Source organism: Pieris rapae, chromosome 24 (genome assembly GCF_905147795.1).
Source record: "Pieris rapae chromosome 24, ilPieRapa1.1, whole genome shotgun sequence".
Taxonomy (NCBI): domain Eukaryota; kingdom Metazoa; phylum Arthropoda; class Insecta; order Lepidoptera; family Pieridae; genus Pieris; species Pieris rapae.
Genome location: NC_059532.1, coordinates 105,091 through 120,190, shown reverse-complemented (window position 1 = coordinate 120,190; position 15,100 = coordinate 105,091). Strand labels below are relative to the sequence as shown.

Below are 15,100 nucleotides of genomic sequence, written 5' to 3'. Positions count from 1 at the left end.
AAACCCGCCAAAATTTACACTTCAAAGAATTTGACAAATGTTTTATTTTAAAGTCTTGATTTTATGCTTACACTATGGGGTTCTTTGGTTTTAAATAAGAAAATGTTGAGTAAAAAGTGATTTATTTCAATAAATACAATATTTACATGATGCCGATAAAGTTTCGACTTAAATAGTACTCTGTGGTCGTACATAATTGTTTAGGCTATTTGACAGTAGGAAATATTAAGTACCTAGCATTAAGACTTAATATTTCCGAGTTTAAAAGCGTAGGAACGTCACTCTGGGATTCTCGAATGAACTTATCTTACGTTTCTTTCTCTGATCTATTAGATATAATGAAAAACGTAATATTAAGAGTAGTCTTTATAAAAAAAACTCATAATTATATTTCATATCAAATGACACCAAACGGTCGAATGACGTAGCTTGCAAATGTCATCGCTTGTCTCATACCTTCATGGAGTTTAATTAGAGACTAGCGATTGAATATATTAGTGTAATTTAAGAATTATTGAATCATGGAGTTGGTTTACATGTTTACAAGCATGGTACGTCACAGGGACTGGTGTGACGCCATCTTGTTTCGAAATAAACTTGCTTGGAAGATAAATTTGAATTTTATAGCCAACATTGGTCATACAAATATTTAAACTTGTCAGATAGCATTTGAAACGAACTATTGAATATAGCACGTGTTGCTAATTTAATGGAAATATATTAAACATCTTCAGTCTAAGTTGCTACTGTGGCCAGCGGCAAGCTGATCAAGCGATGGATAGACCATACACTCCGAGGGATCCCAATCTGGCTTGATTGGTAGCAGCAAGGAAAGCAGAAGCTTGGCCGACCCAGTCACCGTAATGTTGCTGATGAGGCAAAGAGCGGGAAAGCTTGGAGCGAGGTGACATGACTCCTAGTTCATAGGAAATTCAAGCTGATGCGGTCAAATAGCTCAAAGAAGAGAGAAATATTCTGTCTCTTTTCAAGAAAGTTTAGTTAATAGTAGTCAAGAGTGCCAGTGACGTTCATTCTCGATGATTCTTGATTTTATACTGGCAAATAGCCGACTACAGTGTCACATACTTTTCTTGAAACTACCGTCGCCATTTTGGTGCGAATAATTTACCATCTACCGACATCTAATAAAATCCAACTGTAATTATTTTTATTACTTGCTTTAATAATGCCAGAGTTTTAATCATCAAACAGTTTTGATTGCTAGGTATCTTAAAAGATATTATATTATATCGGTGTTCCTAGGTTTGTGGCACATTTATTTAAGCCTAAATATTCTAGAAACTGGTATACATTGTTTTATTAGGATATTTAAATAAATTCTGATGTTATCCTGGGTTCCAATTATTCCCCTTATTATGGTAAACGTTTCTTTACTGGCAACATTAATATACTAGCCAAGAGAAGTATGTGCCAATGATGCCATCTAGTGACGAAGAATGGAAACTAAATTATAAATAACTTTCATTCAATATATTGGTTATGAGGTAACTATTTCTACTTTATATTTGGCACTATTATTATTAATAAATAGATTTAAGTACAATTTGTTTTATATCTAATATTATGCACAAGATCTCTGCCCCTCCAATGGGGCAATGGACATTTCTGTTCCTGACTGGAACAGCTGCATTAGTGCTATTTGTTTTATTGGTAAATTGAGACATGTTATGAAAGGGATGGTTCATTTGGGGTATGGGATCTAGGATGTACACAGAAAAAATTAAATATCTTGATATTAAGTGACACCGCCCTCAAACTCTCTATGCCAGAGGACTCGCAAGTGCGTTGCCGGCTTTTTAATAATTGGTACTCTCTTAACAACCTTAAGCCGATTTGTTTCGGTAACTCTCCAGCAGCATGAAGCTAAAACTTCCTTAAAATGGAATTTGAACCATTGGTTAAAATTTAACTGCTATTTAAACTCTCAACCAACAGAAACACAAGAAGTTCAATGGGTGATCTGCTTGAACACATCGCAGAACAGAGTGTCGCACAATCAGGACAACTCCACTTCGGTGAACTTCTGCAGAGGGTCCGCGAACTCCTTCTCCTCTTCCGAGGACTTCTCCTCCTTCTCCTCTTCCTTCTCCCCGTTAATTCCGTTCTCCTTCGTCTCTTCTTCATTATTCCCGTCGCCGAAGTCGCTCTCGACGTCCGTCGGACACTTGGAGGGGGAGAGGTTCTGCACGGCCGTTTTCGATACGGTTTTGAAGAGTTCGCCGACGTTCGCCTCGTGCGAGAGTTCCAGGGCCGCTTCCCAGGCCATCAGCGACTGAGAGTGGATGGCCACCTGTCTGTCGGCCAGCTCCAGCAAATGGCTCTTCACTTCCCGCCGTGTCTTCGGGATCCAGTCGGATAGCTCGGAGCGGAGAGCCTCCGAGGCCTGTTCCAGCCTGCAACCAGATTTCGTTCTTCTTAATGGTGAATAATCAAATCAAATACAATAAAACTTATTTATTCTCCGGGGAATCCCGGGGAACTAAATACAGATAATGTATCTTTTTCTACAGCTGTGATACTTTTTGACATTCAAACACCCAAAGGGGTGTCAGTCACCTTCTTATACTTTACTGGATACTTTCAATGCTAGAAGACTCGCGAGTACGTTGCCGGCCTATTAATAATTTATTATACTCGTTTCTTCTAAGACAGAGGGCAGCTGGTTCCACATAGTGTTGGAAATAAATGCCTTTGAAATTCTCTCTAAAGTCATCGAACCCACGACAAAGACATTAAATATGCAAAATATCAAATTAATAATTAATTAAATAAAAAATATTCTTAACATACCTGTTATGACTGTCACCTGTAGCATTGTTGCCAGCGACGTATGCAGCTGAAATTAAAAAATATAAACTGGCAACACTAGGACGAAAATACAATTTATAGTCTGTGGTTACAGCGTCACTTATCTATGGTATCTATTATGGCACCTTTTTACTTTTACCGGTTTTACTTTTATGGCACCACAAACTTATTAGGCGTGGGCCACAGATTTCTGTATTTGTTTAATGATCTCTTATGCCTGACACACACCGTTTTGGGCCTTTCAAGTATTACGTAAGCACTATAGGGGGAGTGGGAGTGGGGGGGGGGGGGGGTTCTTTAATTTTCTTATTTGGTTATTACGTCATCAGTAATTATTACTTTTCTACCCAGTACCCACACATTGTCTATGCTTGAATAATAAAGTATTTTCATATACCTACTTCCTAGAGAGCTTTTCTTACTTTTGGTGAAAGGGAGAGGAGGAGGAGGGGGGGGGGGGGAATTGCCGTAAATCTGCTTACGAAACACTTGAACTTGATGATGGTTTCCTTCACCGTTGGATGAAATAGCCTACTCATAGAGCCTCAAAACACTCACCATGCATCGCATCTCTAGCCTTGATCTTGTCCAGGTGGGCATTGGCATATGCGGCCAACAGGGGCAAAATGGCTTTATACTTGAGCGGGGCTCTCTCTCGGGCTGCAGCTGCCCCGGCGCACCCCCTGGCCACGGCAGCGCAGGCCCGGGAGCTCCGCCCCCCCACTTGACTGGCCCACGCGTCGCAGGCACGACGCATACTGGAAGGTGTATTTCAGTTATATTCTATATGTAATATATATTATATATATTATAATATATAATATATATAATATCGTCTCGTCGATTTAGGAGACACTTTCAGACTAATAGCGGCAGCTGAGTTTCATCGTTGGATGATGAAGTAAAATACGAAACCCGTACCATTTCTCAAAAGCCGTCAACACACTTGCGAGGTTGAATAAACATCAGCCTCCTGTCTGTTCAATTCAATTATTTTTTGTTTTTTCTTATAAACGGAAGGCAAATGGGCACGAGGCTCACCTGATGTGAAGTGATACCGCTACCCATGGACAATCAATGTCAGAGGGCTCGCGAGTGCGTTGCCGGCCTTTTAAGAATTGGTACGCTCTGTTCTTGAAGGAGCTATTTTCCTCCTGACTCACCCTGTATACTCGTTGCTGAGAGAGACAGACCCCTTGTACAGCTTGTTGGTGAGCGTGCAGAGTGCTGTCAACTTCACCTGCAACGACTGCATGTAGTCACCTGCCGAGGTGAACTCCGGATCTTTCACTCTGGAAACAAAGTACTGTTGTTTGCACTAATCAATCTTTGTAGTGACGTCACCGACTAGTCGAGTTTACGCGGCATGCTTATGTGTTTTTTTTATGTTATAGGAGGCAGACAGGTCACCTGATGCTAAGTGACACCTCCGCCCACGGATACGCACTGCCAGTAGGCTCGCAAGCGCGCTACCTGCCTATTAAGAATTGGTACGCTTTTTGAAGGACCCTAAGTCGAATTGGTTTGGATATACTTCAGTGGGCAGCTGGTTCCGTAGTAGTCTTACCCTAATAGCGTCTTGAAAACTGTTATTTGATCAACATATTATATAAGACTAGCGGATCCGACAGACGTTGTCCTGTCTATACGTCTTTAATTTGAAAATTTCAAACTTTTTTTAATAAGCTAAAACATTCTGGACCGTTTTGATGAAAATTATTATTCAAATGTTATGACAATATCTAACGATCCAGCACATGGTCTACAATAACACAATGATAACAAAACTTTTTTTACATTTCGGGACAGACTAAAATTCGAATATTATTTAAAATTTGACACTGCGATGGTAGCGCCGTCTGTCGGATCCAATGTTAAACATTCCAAAATCAACAACTACTAATTAATTTAAAAAAAAACATTGTCCAGCGGACAAAATTGTGAATCTAAACCATTCTCGAATCTCCACGAACACACACAAAAAATTTCATCAAAATTGGTCCAGTCGTTTAGGAGGAGTTCAGTCACATACACACGCACACAAGAAATATATATATTAAGATAAGTTTTTTTTATTTAATGTTAAAATGAAAGACGGGCGTGAGGCTCATCTTTGAAACTCGACTAAAAAAAGTATAAATGTTTTAATAGTTTTACAAAGTATTTATTGTATAAAAACATCATTCATTAAAATTTCGTTAACAAAAAATTATCAACTATTATTACCATTCTCCCCATTAAAAAGCCCTTAAAAAGATTCATAGATAGTAGAACATATATCAACGGACCTCTTTTGTGAAACATTCTAGTGCGACAAGGATAAAACGACATGCGAGAGAAAGAGACATAAGATTGAATTTAACTCACCTAGCGCCATTGGTGACTTTCGCCTCGTTGTTCCCATATAGCGCTGTACTAAGCCCCCATAAATTTAATGCGCTGTTTTCACTTTTAAATACCTGAAATTTTACTTGATTTAATCGTTTAAAAGTGTTTAGTCGTCTCCAACTGTCAAATTGCGTCAACACTGTGATGAAAAGAGAGGACCATACGTTTGCCTACTTACAGGATATTTTAAATAAAATTTTTGACGTGATAGCGAATAAGGGTGAATCATCATCGACCAATTAATTTCATGCTCCCGTTACCCTCATTGTTCGGATATGCCGCATCTATCTCTCTTCCTCGAAGACTTAAGTTTGGAATCATTTTATCTATATTTAGCTCTGACGTTAGCAGGTTTAACTATAGTCCATAAACCGTCTTTACAGGTAACCATTTTTTTTAATACTTTACTATAAGCCTAGTGCTACCCCAATTATAGGCGCATACAACATTCTGATTTAATGAAGCTTATACACACAAAAAAAATAATCAAAATAAGACAAAAATTATCTTCTTTTATAATTAATAATAATATTTAGATTATTAAATAATTAATATAATATATATATATATATTTAAATAAGTAAATATTATCCTTTTAACTAGCTTATCCTTTTGGTTTTTTTGATGTTTTTCTTTATTTTTTCTCGTGTTTAGTTTCCCTAGCTTTTACTTGAAACTGGCATAAAGTTATGACTATTGCCATAAAATTAAAAAAAAAAAGGTATCATATTTGTTGTTGATTAATGTCAATACATACTCTATGGTTAAAGTGGGTGAATATAGATTATGGCGTTCTTGAAGGATTATGGGTCGTTTATCAAAGAAACGATAGTAATTAGCACAAATATAACTTTTTATTTGGTAAGAAGATGAATGACAGCAAGAACACTTAGTTACAATCAACCTTCATATAATATAGTGTTGCCACCTAGTTAAATTTTCAAAAACTATTTTACTTAAATTGCTCAATACTCCCACTAAAATTTAAACTAGGTACAAATAAAAAAAATAAACTCCTACTGAAATTAGAGTTGTGAAAAGAAAAACAAAATGTGATCTCTTAAATAGATAAAAGCTTGAGTTGGTAACGCTTTAGTTAACATATCTGCTAATTGACTGTTACTAGGAATATAATTTAGTTTAATTACACCCAACTCAACCTTTTCCCTTATAAAATTAAATTTCACATCTATGTGTTTGGTTTTCTTATGATAAACAGGATTGCTAATTAACTTAATTGCACTCTGATTATCAACATACAATGGAACAGATGTAATATTTTCACCTAAATCTAATAATAATTGCTGTAACCATAATATCTCTTTTGCAGCTTCACAAGCAGCTACAAATTCTGCTTCAGTTGTGGAGAGAGCAGTAGTCTTCTGTTTCTGGCTACACCATGTTATAGGTCCCCCATTCATATTAAAAATATAACCTGTAGTAGACTTACGCGTATCTACATCACCTGCAAAATCTGAATCCGAATAGCCAGTGAGATCACTACTTTCTCCATAACATATACATAAATCTTTAGTATTTATTAGGTATCTAATAACACGTTTAATGGCATTTACATGTTGTTGACTTGGATCGTTTACATATCTACTCAAAACATTTACAGCAAAAGAAATGTCAGGCCTTGAAACAGAGCTCAAAAATAACAAGGCTATAATATATAGCAAAGATAATAGAAAATAATATAAGGCAAATAATATAGCTTCTCTGTATGGAAAATTAATAATATTTTCATCCATTTTCTTTGAAATAACAACATTTACATCTGCAGGGGTACTGGCAGGATTTGAATCAGTCATACAAAACTTCTCTATTAATTTTTCAATGTAATCTCTTTGATAAATACAGATACAATTATTTACTCTCTCTATTTCCATTCCCACAAAATATTTCAATTTTAATTCTTTTATTTTAAATGTTTGTTTCAAATATTCTATAACTCTTTTAATCATTGAGGAACTGGAAGAGACTACAAGTGCATCATCAACATAAATTATTATGAATACTTTCACCCCATTGAAAATACCTACATAAACACAACTGTCAGCCTGAGATTGCACAAAACCATATTTTATTAAAAACTCAGTGAATCTTCTATTCCAACAACGAGACGCCAGTTTAAGTCCATACAGTGATTTATTAAGTTTTAGGATACAATCATTTTTAAATGAAATTCCTTCTGGTACTTCTATAAAAATATTCTCTTCCAAATACCCGTTCAAAAAAGCAGTCTTTACATCAAACTGTTGAATTTCTAAATTATATTTAGCTGCAATAGAAAAGATAATTCTTATAGAGTCATATCTCGTTGTTGGAGAGAATATTTCTTGATAGTCAATATCTTTTATTTGATTAAATCCGCGTGCACATAAACGAGCTTTAAACCGTTTCACCTGATCATTTTCATCCTTTTTTATAGCAAAAACCCACTTTGTAGTAAGCGTACGTTGACCAGACCTCTCTACTGGAGTCCAAGTATTATTCTCTTCATGTGCAAGCAATTCTTCATCAATAGCTTTCAACCAGTCGTTTCTTTGTGGACTTTTCATTGCTTCAGCATACGTTTGTGGCAGTGACAGTTCAATTAGGTTTGCTTCAAAACGTCTATTAATCCTTGGTCTCAAATTTATGTTGCTTTGAATTAAATCATCATCTAATTCTTGAGAAGGTTCATATGTAGGGTCATTACTATTACAACTCAACATGGTATCTTCATTCTCTGATGATGAAGTTTCCACAAGAGTATCCTCTACATTTGTTTCTTGCATTTGATTTTGTTGTCCTAATGTCTTCACTTCATCGTCAATGTATATTTGTGTAATATTCTTCCTTATCTCTGGAACATTATGTTCTTCAAAAATTACATTTCTTGATATTTTAACCTTTTTGGTTTCTGGATTGAACATCCTGTAATTGTTATTATCATACCCAATTAGTATCATTTTCTCACTCTTTTTGTCAAGTTTAGTTCTTAGCTGATTAGGAATATGGACATATCCAATACTTCCAAACACCTTCACATGGCCTATATGAGGTTTGATGCCGTTCCATAATTCAAATGGTGTTTTCTTAGGAGTTTGGCTGGAGGAAGTCCGGTTTAATAAATATACTGCACAATTCACAGCCTCAGCCCATAATTCCAGTGACACATCCCTCGCGTACAACATTGAACGTGCACTCTCCACAATGGTACGGTTCTCTCTTTCAGCACGCCCATTTTGTTCTGGTGTATATGGCGCAGTACACTCATGAATTATACCTTCTTTGCTGAGATAGTCATTGAAGGTTTTATTCACATACTCTCTTCCATTATCAGTATGCAATATTCTGACACTATGCATGTACTTATTTTTGATCATAGCATTGTATTTCATGAATATGTCCATCACATCACTTTTATGTTTGACAAAATATACATGCCTGTAACTTGTAGCAGCATCCTTAAATAATATAAAGTATCTCATACCTTGGATAGATGTATGACTCATAGGTCCACAGACATCACTATATACAAGGTCACCTGGCTGTAGTTCTCCTCGTATAGATTTGTGAAATGGAAATCTGCACTGCTTTCCATATGCACATGCTTCACAAACAAAATCAGTTTTATCACTGTTATTCAGTTTCAAGCCTTCTACCACATTATCAGCACTCATACTCTTGATTTGTTTTAGGTTAACATGTCCCAGTCTTTCATGCCACATTTTAATGTTATTTTGATCACTTTGAACTAAGTTACATGTATCTGAGACCACAGCTTTAATTTTCAATTCGTATAAATTATTTTCTGTTATTGTTGCACACATTACCAAGTCATTTCCTTTGTAAATGAATGCACCAGAGTCTTTCTTGATAATGATATATGATTTACGCATTATCACACCTTCTGAGAACAGATTTCGTCGCAAATTCGGAACATACAATACATCATGTAGTTCACTGTTCTCCCACTGTCCATTGACACATCTCTTTATTAACACCTTGCCAATGCCAGCCACTTCCACTGATTGTTTGTTTCCTAATGTCAATGATTTCTGGTTACATTCCAATAATTCTACAAAGAACTCCTTTCTATAGGTCATATGTGCAGAGGCACCACTGTCTAAAATCCACACATTGTCTTCAGCTTCATGGAATTTGGTTTCTACATTAAACGCTACCAAGTCTGCACCTTCCTGTTGAGGTTTTCTATACTTGGATTTCTTTGGAGCACGACATTCTCGAGAAAAATGTCCTCGTTTCCCACAATTATAACATTCAAATCTGTGTTTACTGTTTTTATTTTGATTTGAATTACTAGCATTTCTATTCAGCTCACTTTGTTTTGGGCTATTTTTACATCCTTTCTTAGCCACAAGAAGAGCGGTTTCTTGTTCTTCTTCACACTGTAAACTAGCTTCTTCATCTAACAAACGAGCAGTGAGATTGACAAGAGTCTGTTGCTCTGGATCCAAAGACATCCACGCTTGACGGAGTGATCTATACTTATGAGGCATTGTTCCAAGTATTTTTGTTATCACAGCCATTTCACTAATACTTTCGCCACTTTCTTTTAACTGCTTGGCCAATGATTCCACTTTAGAAATGTGTTGAGCTACACTGTCATTTGTAGACATTTTATACTGATAAAACTTTTCATGGATCAACATTTTACATAATTCACTCTTCTGTTCGTATATTGATTCAAGTTTTGTCATTATTTCCTTAGCAGTTTCACAATTTTCTATTAAAGTTATTTGTTTGAAGTCCATCGAAGATGTTATAATAAACATGGCCATGCCATCATTCTTTGTCCATTCAACATTATTTCCAGCCGGTTTAGGCACTGAAATATCAATCCCTTTTGCTTTTAGGGCACACTTTATCTGGAATTTCCATTGCCTAAAGTTATTTCCATCAAATTTTTCTAAGTTTATTGACCGCATTGAATCCATTTTGAGGTTATTTTGTCAATTTCTTCACAATACGATTGTAACTTTTTCTTTGCTATTTTTCTTAAAACTTTCAATTGCAGAATCTACTGGGCCCATAACCTGAAGGATTATGGGTCGTTTATCAAAGAAACGATAGTAATTAGCACAAATATAACTTTTTATTTGGTAAGAAGATGAATGACAGCAAGAACACTTAGTTACAATCAACCTTCATATAATATAGTGTTGCCACCTAGTTAAATTTTCAAAAACTATTTTACTTAAATTGCTCAATATAGGTTGTCATGTGTAAGTTGGCGTGTGGCAGAAAAAGGTACTAATTTTGACAGTTGTGTTGACAGTTCTAACAGCTTGGTAGCCTCACGTGTGTCGGTGCTAATAATTTGTGTTTTAAAGTGTAAAAATCATTACGAAACATGCCAAAAGTAGTGCGGAGTGCAGCTAGAGAAATTATTCTAGCTGTAAAACGTTTTTGTGAAGAGGAGAAACGTAACAATGGGCCGATTATTCCATTTCAACAAGTGAATGCTCGAACAGCGGCTTTGACAGGTAAAGTATTGCCAGTTAAAAGTGATATTTATATCCCCAAATTTAGGGAAAAATAATAATTGCTTTTGAAAGTAAATGTGATTGATGGATAACTTAAAATAATTTTTGTTTTATTTAAGGTGTTTCTGAAAGAACCGTGAACCGTATAGTTTCAGAGGGAAAAATCATGGAAAGTAATTTTACAGCGAGAACTGAAGTCTCAGAAGGTCAGAGATGGATCATAGTGAATGCCGGAAGTGAGAAAGGTTTTATCCCCAATAGTCTTTTGTGTTTCAAATCTAAGACCAAAAGTGGAGATTATCACGACGAGATGAATGGAGATAACTTCAGTAAATGGCTACAAGAAAAGCTTATCCCAAACTTAGAGCCCAATTCATTAATAGTGATGGACAATGCGTCATATCACTGTATTAAAATAAATAAACGCGTGACAATGAACAGTAAGAAACAAGAGATGCAAGATTTCATAAAAAAAAACAATCTTTCATACTTGGAAACCATGAAAAAAGCAGAATTGTATGAAATTATAAAAACAATCAATCAGGAGAATGTCTACTTAATTGATGAAATATTAAAGAAACATGGTCATAAGGCTGTAAGACTTCCGCCTTATCATTGTGACTTTAATGCAATAGAATTCATTTGGAGTTCGTTCAAAAGAATATTTGCAGACACAAATGTTACTGGCCTCTCTGAAAACATGGAACAGAGAATCCATAGTGCATTTTCCAAAATAACTGCTGAAGAATGGCAGAAACACTGTAATCACGTTATAAATGTTGAAAATAATTATCGTATGACAGACAACCGCCTTGAAACAGTAATGGAACCATTTTTAATTGATTTGAATAGCAGCGACTCAGATTCTTCTGACACAGATGACTCTGAAGAATTCATGGAAGGAATAATGCCTCTAACAGACCATAATTACCATAAAAAATAATTTTTTGTTATTAAGTTTTTTATTTACCTTTAATGTAATATCTAAGAATATCCATCAATCCAAACTAAACAAAAAAAGTGGCAACACAGAGGGTTGTAGGAGGCGCCGCCACTGGAACGCCAACTTATACTTGACAGTCTATAGTTCTTAATCCAAATTTAGTAACAGATTAAAAATATATAGAGTGAAAATGAGTCACCTTATCAATATCATCGTCTGGGGTGGTCACAAACAGTCTGAAGTCGTCGCTGTGTGTTAAAATTGGGTGTTTTGCAATTCTCTCTGGAAACAAATAGTTTATGGACCTAAAATAATGTTATTCTTTAGAATATTGATAATCATAAAAATATATATTATTAAATAGGGCCCAGTCCAAGTATTATCAAAATTGGTTCAGTTTTTTTGGAGGCATCCACGCATTTACTCATACCTTGATTAACAATCACGTTTTTTTATTTGCAGTTGTTTTTTCTATTTATCCCTAAATAGTTTATAAGTTATTAGGTCATAGGTTCAATCACCGGCTAATAAACGAAACGTCTTTGTATGTGCGCATTTAACATTCGCTCGAACGGTGAAGGAAAACGTGAGAAAATTTTCCCTTAGACCCAGAAGTTGGCGGCTTTTGTCAGGATTAGAAGGCTAATCAACTTCTTGCCTATTAGATTACCAAATTATCATGTAACAGATACAGAAATCTGAGACTGAGACCTAAGAAGGTCATTAATATTTCTTTTTTAGTTTTCCTGAAAGAGATTTAGCAGTTTTTGTCGCGCACCACCACTATGTGGAACCAGTTACCCACTGAAGTATTTCCGAACCAATTCGACCTTAGGTTCTTCAAAGAGCGTACTTCTTACCAGCGACGCCCTCTAGCATTGACGAGTTTCTATGGATATCACTTAACATGAGATGAGCCTCTAGGCAATTGCCTCCAGTTCTTAAAAAAAAAGCCGGAAACGTACTCGCGAACCCTCTGACATTGAGTGTCCATGGGTGGAAGAATCACTTAACGTAAAATGAGCCTGCCTGTTTGCCTCCGATTACATAAAAAGAAGACTAGACAAGATATTATTAATATATTTTCTATTTACAAACACATAATTGGTTTAAAATTACCTTGCAACATAACACATCCACAAATAAGAAAATATATTTTCCTCAACTCACCCATAAAAGCGTCAAGTGCTAACGCTCGCACAGCGACGAATGACGGCGAATATCTATCCAGCTGCTGCCTCGCTGAATGCAGCGGAGGCAGCGGTGGTATAGCCACTAATGGATGGGCGGCAGACAGGCGTTTGTGAAGAAGCTATAATATACCTAATTATTTCAATCATTGCACTTAAATTTAATTTAATGATTTCATTATTTATATTTTATACCAGATTTATAATAATTAAAATTAGGTCCGTCTCAACTCTGAGATGAAGTTCATGAGTGTAACACCTTCCTGCCTTATGTTTATATTTGTAATATTCTTACAGAATATGTCGGCACCACTCTTCATTGCTTACTAAGATAGCCAGTAGTCTGCGGGTAGTTTTCGACATACAGTATGCCAATGGCAGATTAACAAATTTGCAATAGATTATGACGTTTTTTTGAAGTTGCCTCTACAATTTTCATATTCTAGAAAAGTTTTCAATCCAACAATGACATTGAAAATGCATATCAAATAATATGTCAATTGTCATTGTATTTTGAATTTGATTTTAGCACAAAATGATGCACCAACTATCCAGTTTACAGTTACCAGCCTCCAACCAGAAGTAGGACTGACATGTTGATAGAATAGATAGAAAAATCTAGTTTCACACTTTTCCATATAAAAATTAGATTTTAGTTTTAACCTGTGAATTACCTTAAAATGGTTAAACCGTCGCCTAACGAACGGTGGTGCAGGCCATCGTGCGCAAACGCATCTTACGCGAAATGTCACAAATGTTTCTAGAGTCGACAGCTGCTTCATGGGTGCATCTACCTAAAAATTTGCTATGTATAGTAATTGTAATAACTTGTAATGGGTGTCACAGTATGAGAAAAATATGGAATAAGAATATTTGTTGTACAAATAAATTTCTTGTAAAGAATTTAGAATTTACTTTTGCTGTTGCTGAATTTAATTTAGCTGTTAGCACCATCATTTGCAAACAACATATATTTAAGTTTTGTGAAAATTCAAAATTGTGTGAATTTATTCACAATTTTCTTTAAAAATCATAAAGTATTTAAATACTATCATAATTACCTTAACAGCAATATCATATCCAGTCTCCATGATAAGGGGAGAACCCTCTCTATCATCGGTGACACTGCCCACTTCTGTATCAGTTGTGTCCACATCATTCAAATCTAAAACTGCTGAACTACTTTCACTTGCCATTTTTCTAGAAATATAACAGAAAAGGAAATTATTAATCTTAGTTCATGTTTTATATATACTAGCAGTACCCACAAACATTGTCCTGTACACACATCTTAAAACACAAAAAAAACCATTTGAATACACACAAATTTCAATCAAAATCACATGTCAGGGAAAAGTACTAACTTCAATGTCTTTTCCAAAATAATTTCAGCAAAATATGTATGTACTTTCATTCATTTTTTAAGAATTAATGCTTAGTTACTACACTCATTTAACTTTTAAAAAGTTATAATTAAATTACATTACTTTACTAGTAGTTGCCATGACAATATATTTCTTTAAAGCTTAAAATAAATGTGTTTTGGGTAGTAATAATGTATTCATCATCATTTCATATTCCACCAAAGAAATGGTTAATAAAAACCTTTTTTTACATATTTAAAAATAAAACAGACCGTAAACAAATTGTTAAAGTAAAAAACTGGAACAGAGTGCTTACCTTTCTTATTTTATTAAAGGTATACAAAATACGAAGAGTGTGAAGTAATGTGAAAAGGGGGCGTAGCTATCTAGTTTACATAAGATATCTGATATGGAATAAATAAAAGTAGTTCAACCTAATTTGCAATTTCGCGATCGATAATGCAACTACATGCACTAGATTCAATTAAATTTAAATAATATCACATCACCGTATTATATTTTCGTACTAAATGAAATTGAAATAAGTTTTAATACCAACAAATTAATATATTTTGCCAAAACATTTTAATTTTGAAGAATAAGAAATAATAATTTAGAATGTAATAACAAGATCAAATAATTTTGATTCATGAAAGTGGTAACTAACAAGTAAAAGTCAGCTGAACGATAGAGATGTCAGCCGTCAGTTTTGACACACCTGTCAATAAATTCATTGACAATTTTAATGTACATAGCATAGATAATAATGTGCTATGCGACTCTACAATGAACAATCTACATATTAATATGTTACTATGTAGCGACTAGCGGGACATAATATTTATAAGTTTATTTCTTTAATGCATGAAAAATGCCAGGTTGAGTCTT

General features: G+C 35.0%; 1 protein-coding gene across 1 annotated transcript; it reads right to left on the bottom strand.

Annotated features, from left to right (window-relative positions):
• Positions 1 to 105: 105 nt before the first annotated feature.
• LOC110993703 (sorting nexin-7) lies at positions 106 to 14,777 on the bottom strand. The gene is made up of 10 exons (XM_022260053.2): positions 14,529 to 14,777; positions 13,910 to 14,048; positions 13,523 to 13,642; positions 12,829 to 12,970; positions 11,858 to 11,940; positions 5,197 to 5,288; positions 3,993 to 4,121; positions 3,388 to 3,587; positions 2,812 to 2,857; positions 106 to 2,414 (listed from the first exon to the last, which is right to left on the bottom strand). The coding sequence occupies exons 2-10, from the start codon at positions 14,042 to 14,044 to the stop codon at positions 2,018 to 2,020; spliced, it is 1,344 nt and encodes a 447-aa protein (XP_022115745.2). The 5' UTR covers positions 14,045 to 14,048; positions 14,529 to 14,777; the 3' UTR covers positions 106 to 2,017.
• Between the last annotated feature and the right edge of the window lie 323 nt (positions 14,778 to 15,100).

Excerpts from the sequence above, each read along its gene's own strand:
- LOC110993703 (XM_022260053.2), bottom strand. The coding sequence starts at position 14,044 with ATGGCAAGTGAAAGTAGTTCAGCAGTTTTAGATTTGAATGATGTGGAC. Across the intron at positions 5,289-11,857 it reads CAGACGATGATATTGATAAG|GTATTTAAAAGTGAAAACAG; the intron begins GTGACTCATTTT and ends GTAAAATTTCAG. Across the intron at positions 3,588-3,992 it reads CTCAGCAACGAGTATACAGG|TATGCGTCGTGCCTGCGACG; the intron begins GTGAGTCAGGAG and ends TACACCTTCCAG.